This window comes from Musca autumnalis, unplaced genomic scaffold (assembly GCF_047663935.1).
Source record: "Musca autumnalis isolate F117 unplaced genomic scaffold, ASM4766393v1 scaffold_3, whole genome shotgun sequence".
Taxonomy (NCBI): Eukaryota; Metazoa; Arthropoda; class Insecta; order Diptera; family Muscidae; genus Musca; species Musca autumnalis.
This window is the reverse complement of record NW_027411866.1, coordinates 176,759,844-176,765,657: the sequence shown is the minus strand read 5'-3', so window position 1 is coordinate 176,765,657 and position 5,814 is coordinate 176,759,844. Positions and strand designations below refer to the sequence as shown.

Below are 5,814 nucleotides of genomic sequence, written 5' to 3'. Positions count from 1 at the left end.
TAAAAAGGTTCTTATAGAACTAAAATTGGGTTTACCCAATGAATTGCAGCAACTATTGGGGAAATTTGCATTTGTATTAACAAGCGTTTAAGATATTCGGCACGGGTCTTTTTAACATTAATAATTGTTGACTCATCCAAGTATTAAATTTTTTCAAAAGTAAATCCTACCTTTCAGTGGTAAAATATTTTGTGGTTACGTGATGACTGGCAATAGATATATTGAAATATATTGGAGTTGGGGAGAAGGAAATAAGATGCATTAAAAACTTATACTGGAGCCAAACTGCACGGATTGAGATAAATGGCGAAACTACGGACGAAATTATTATATCAAAAGGAGTAAGACAAGGGTGCATATTGTCTCCTATGCTTTTCAACATCTATTCCCAAAAAATATTTAATGAAGCCGTGGAAAATGAAAGAATAGGGATACATTTACATGGACGAACAATAAATAATATACGATATGCAGATGAAACATTAAAAAAACAAAATACATGGTTGTGAGTAAGAAAAATGACCATTATCACACCACACTAAAAATTAATAATAAAAATATTGAGCGAGTCACTAATTTCACATACCTTGGAGTATTGTTAAATGAAAAATGGGACTCTTCCAAGGAAATCAAACGTCGTATAGAGATGGCCAGAGATGCATTTTTCAAATACAAAACAGTCTTAACAAATCACGATATAAGCCTCTCAACAAAAGTCAGATTCGTGAAATGCTATATCTGGTCCGTACTACTTTACGCAGTTGAGACATGGACCATCAAAATTGCAGATGAGAAAAAAACTTGAATCCTTCGGTCTACCGAAGGATTTTAAAGATACCATGGACTGATCATGTAACAAACCAGGACGTTTTACGCAGAATGGGTTTAGATAGACAATTGCTGCGACATGCCAAAGCTCGGAAAATTGCATATTTGGGACATCTGATGAGAAATGAAAAGTATAAATTCCTGCAAACCATCATTAAGGGCGATGTAGAAGGAAAAAGAGGAAGAGGCAGGAGAGAATTGAACTGGCTGAAAAACATACAAGATTGGACAGGCTGCCATGATGAAATAAGCATGATTTCGGCGGCAAAAAATAGAGAGCTGTTTATGCCTGTATAATATAAAATAGCATAACACATTTATAATAATATTGTATGATCGCTTATATCCGGATAACGGATTTGCAAATAAAGAAGAAGATGACTGGCAAAAATGAGCGGCCACACTATCAAGCAACCGATTATTTGAGCAAAACTGTGTGTAGCCCGCTTTATCGTGACATTTTCAAAATTCGAGTGCAATTTATTATAAGCTGTTCCCGGGCCCATTTTATCGCTTTGAAAGCTTAGATTAAGCATATTTATCTCTTTTTTAACTAGAGCCATGAATGTTAAATAAAGTTTAATTTCATCATTGCTTCTCATTCTCATTTGGCAGTTAAATCCCATTCAGCAGTTGAAATTATGAATTGTATGAAATTGTATTTCAATTCAAGTCCATATTTACATTAGGCAATTTTCCTTGCGGCAATTGTCAGTTTGTGGGTGAGAGAGGGTGTTGAGAGGCAAAGGGTTACCATATGCCTCACCTCTCTCTCTCCAACAAACTGACAATTGCCGCAAGGAAAATTGCCTAATGTAAATATGGACCAGCCCATTGCTCTAGTTCACCATCAAATGCCGAACCGCATTATAACACTTCAAAGCTGTTGTAAATTGTACCAACTATGACCATTTAGTTTATGACGCATGTTATTTGTGCGTTAAGCGTGCGCTACTATTAAAAAAATTGAGATAATCTGAAATAGTTGCCCAAAAAAAGAATTTCCCCAGGCATTCTAATGATATCTAATATCTCAAATGCGCACAATAAAATATATCAAAAGTTATGTTTAGAAAATCTCTTTATTTTTTGTTTAAGTGTGTAATTCTTTCATCATTTGCATAAAATTACTTTGAATTCGAATAGTCTTAGAAAACAGGCCATGAATCGTTTTTTCTAAAACACACTAACCAAAATTGTAGTAGGCTTGTCGGATTCACAGATATAGAATGCGTCTTGGGTACACATCCAATCATTCATTTCGTATTTGGAATTTTTGTACCACAAGTGAACACAATTTTCACCTTTGCCACTGCCATTGTCTGGTTGCGCCGATGACCAGGCAGCATATTTCATTGGTTCACCAGTTCTGTAATAAGAAAATTGTCCTTCAGAATGCAAATCAGATCCTGATATCCAAAACCATCTATCCGTGGGATAATTTGTTTTTAGGTGCTCTGAAAGTTCATTGAATTCTTGTTCATTGTCAAAAGAAGCCAAGTCGCCGCCCATACCTCGGCAAATCACATTTGCTTTGAACCAGTTCACCTTTGTAAAAAGTAGCGAATAAAAATTACTAATTTCACTGTAAACATTCTAATGTCAAGGATACATACCTTGCTTTCGCCAATGTGATATAGTTTCTTGCCCACTCTGGTAAATGGCGATACTTCCAAGTTATCGGGATAATCTGACACAATAAAAAGAAAATCATACTTATTTTTTGATTGAGCCGAGCAATTAGCGGTGTCTTACCCTCTAATACGGTAGCTGTTATATTTGGTGTCCGTGATCCAGTTCCAAAATGGCAGGCCATGAAACCCAAGAGGCAAAACATTAAAGTTCTATTGCAGCTCATTATTGTTTGTATCTTATCTCGTCGATTACTACGGCACAACTGAATCTTTCAATCAATCAAACCTCGTCAGGTGGGTAAGATGAGAAGAATAAGGGGGATTTTGTGTTGAGATGAAATTTGCTTTGAATATATTAATTTGAATATATTAATTTGTGGTATTTATTTTTAACATTTTCTTATTGTGAATGATTGAGGTTTTTGTATTTAGTTCGCATTAACTTTGTGGAACACACAACATGTCATGTTGATTTTAGGCCCATACCTATATACCATGATACAATAAGAAGGTAGCATTATCAGCCCAGCTGAAGCCCAGCTGATAGTAACATAATGTGTCAATTGCATTGAATTTATGTCAAATTTTGACATCTTATGTTACCAAAAACGGCAGTTGCTGCTACCTTCTTATTGCCGCATCGGCAATTGTTGGCAACATAAGATGTCAAAATTTGACATCAATTCAATGCAGTTGACACATTATGTTACCATCAGCTGGCATGATAATGCTACCTGTATTATTGTACCATGATACGGACGTATACCCAGGGCGTGTGTGGTGAAAAAAGTAGAACATATGTATTCTTATGAGAACTAACGAAATACGTCGAGCGTATACTTTTTGTAAGTTGAAGAAGTTTAACTTTGACAGAACGTTATTGTTTGTAGGTGTGTGTGTTTTGTATTTTAAAAACAAAAGCCCAACAAAACATGAATTACAATTCATTGCAAAGGAAATTTATTTGTTTTACGAATGAAAACATTTAAATAAGTTTCGGTCGCAGATTTTGTGTTTTAAATGTGATTTGGCACTCAACGTATTTGGGTAATACGGACGCTCAGAGAGCGTTGTTTTGGTAGGTTGGTGAAATATTTGTGTACGTCCCGTCGTTATTTAGGTTTAGCCGTTAAAGCTGGAGTTAAAAATCCTTTTGTTTTTGTTTAGGGAAGTTTAAAAAATGTCCTACGGTTCAATGCAATCAATAAACCTTGAAACATCATGTATAGAGGAGTTTAAAGACTTCTTATTTCTAGTAATATTTTGGTCTATATAAATTATATAGTTATTTATCACAGGGTCCGTCCCATAGTTAAAAGTATGACAAAATAAGACGTTCTTCATATTTACAGTTTTATATTTAGAACACTTGTCCAACAATTTCATGCAGGGTATAAACACACCTCCGCCATAAGTTAGAGGTTTATCATTTCATTTGTAATTCATCAGCGTAAAAGTCTTAATTGGAGGTAGCCATGCCCGTCCGTCCGTCTGTTATAATTACGCTATCCTCCCGTAACGAATTGAGCTAGAGCGCTGAAATTTTGTACACACTTGTCTTTGGTCTGAACTTAGTTCAAGTTGGAAAATGGGCTATATATACCGGTTAACGTTCCCCATCCAGTTTTCTGAATTTTGACATTTAGGGTAAAAAAATTCTCCATCAAATGGAAACTAATTATTCCATGTTGACTTTGCATATATGTATGTATCATGGTTCGGCCTAGTCGAACTTAAAACTCTTTTACTTGTTAATGAAATATGCTGCAGAAAATGCAAAAACCAATTTCATCAGGAAATTAAAAAATGCCACACGGCTATAATAAAATAGGTATTGTATTTCAGAAGCAGCTACAATCAATTAATTTTACCTTTTTTATACCGTCAGCCTTAAGGCTAACTAGATGGTTATATACACTTTGAGAAAAGGCCTATATCGAACAACACCTTCTGTTACCACCCTCACAAATGTTCACAAATTTCGTTTATGTGTAGTTTAAGGGCTTTCTTGGACTTTTCAAATCTCCCTAAAAATCATATATATTCCATTTTGCTAGGGGAAACAATACTTCCTGAGATATGAGCCCCGATTTAGGACAACTCCTTTATACATCTCCCGCACGAAAGTTTTTAGTAGTACTTGTGACAGTGCTATAAATGTATTCTGCGTAGACTGTGTTGATTAGGTCTGTCAGCTATTAATTTTAAAAAACAAGGGATCTGTTCTTAGCACATTTAGGTTAATTTAGGTATTTAGATATATATATATATATATATATATATATATATATATATATATATATATATATATACTAGGGGACCCGGCGAACTTCGTCTCGCAGTATGTTAGACACTGAAGTCGATGGCTTTGGCTCAAACCTAGTATACTATTATTGCTATCTCCTTGTCGAGTTCAATTGCAAACGCAGATGCACATTTGACAATTGTACTTTCGATAACTGTCAGTTTGTCGAAGAAAGAGGGTACTGAGAGGCAAAGTGTTTCTATTTTGCTCGAATCTCTGTCCCATAAACTGACAATTGGGCAACAGTAAATCAGGACTAAGATATATTTTTTAAGAAAATAACACATTTTGCGACGCACAGTTGAAACAAAGTAGTATCGTAATGCCCCTATTCGTTTCATAATCTATGGTTTTGTTTTTATCGTTTGATAACACTGTGCAACAAAATGGAGCTCAAAGTCTGGGGGGTGGAAAATTCCTATTGGAGATGAAAGCCCTTGGTGAGTATATACAGAACCCCGAAGGATAGATTCGCCGTGAGTCGAACTTTCGCGATATGGCGTGATGAAGTTTTTGCTAAAGACCCTGTAAACCATCAGGAATTAGCGTTATATCTTTGTTCACTGTTGCTTTAGCTTATTTTTGAGATGACATGTCTTCAGTTAAATCGAATGAGGATTATTTTCGTAGAACACTTCGACCTTCTAACTCGCTTCCTTCAATGTCCTTTTCGTCCTTTATTTTAAGAGCCGCTATAAAAGTACCACAAGATGACGTTTTTCAGCTTCGAAATGTTCTGCAAAAATGTCGGCCAGAAAATTTTAGGTACGGCTCCCATTGACAACAAATCGATTTTGTCGAGTTTTCGTGGTCGTTTTGTGCATTTACCCCTGTGTGCTCAGAAAAAACTGTGTTTTGTGTTTTTGTATGTTCTGTAACGAATATACAAAAAACAAAATATATTCTAGTTCTGAACAAGAACTAGGTAAAGGCACAAAACGACCACGAAAACTCGACAAAATCGATTTGTTGTCAATGAGAGCCGTACCTAAAATTTTCTGGCCGACATTTTTGCAGAACATTTCGTAGCTGAAAAACGTCATCTTG

At 35.4% G+C, this 5,814-nt stretch overlaps 1 protein-coding gene across 1 annotated transcript; it reads right to left on the bottom strand.

Annotated features, from left to right (window-relative positions):
• Positions 1-1,930: 1,930 nt before the first annotated feature.
• LOC141396692 (C-type lectin 37Db-like) lies at positions 1,931-2,704 on the bottom strand. The gene is made up of 3 exons (XM_073972324.1): positions 2,584-2,704; positions 2,445-2,518; positions 1,931-2,376 (listed from the first exon to the last, which is right to left on the bottom strand). Exons 1-3 carry the CDS (start codon positions 2,684-2,686, stop codon positions 2,005-2,007), a joined length of 549 nt encoding a protein of 182 aa, XP_073828425.1. The 5' UTR covers positions 2,687-2,704; the 3' UTR covers positions 1,931-2,004.
• Between the last annotated feature and the right edge of the window lie 3,110 nt (positions 2,705-5,814).

Excerpts from the sequence above, each read along its gene's own strand:
- LOC141396692 (XM_073972324.1), bottom strand. The coding sequence starts at position 2,686 with ATGAGCTGCAATAGAACTTTAATGTTTTGCCTCTTGGGTTTCATGGCC. Across the intron at positions 2,519-2,583 it reads AACAGCTACCGTATTAGAGG|ATTATCCCGATAACTTGGAA; the intron begins GTAAGACACCGC and ends TTATTGTGTCAG. Across the intron at positions 2,377-2,444 it reads ATCACATTGGCGAAAGCAAG|GTGAACTGGTTCAAAGCAAA; the intron begins GTATGTATCCTT and ends CTTTTTACAAAG.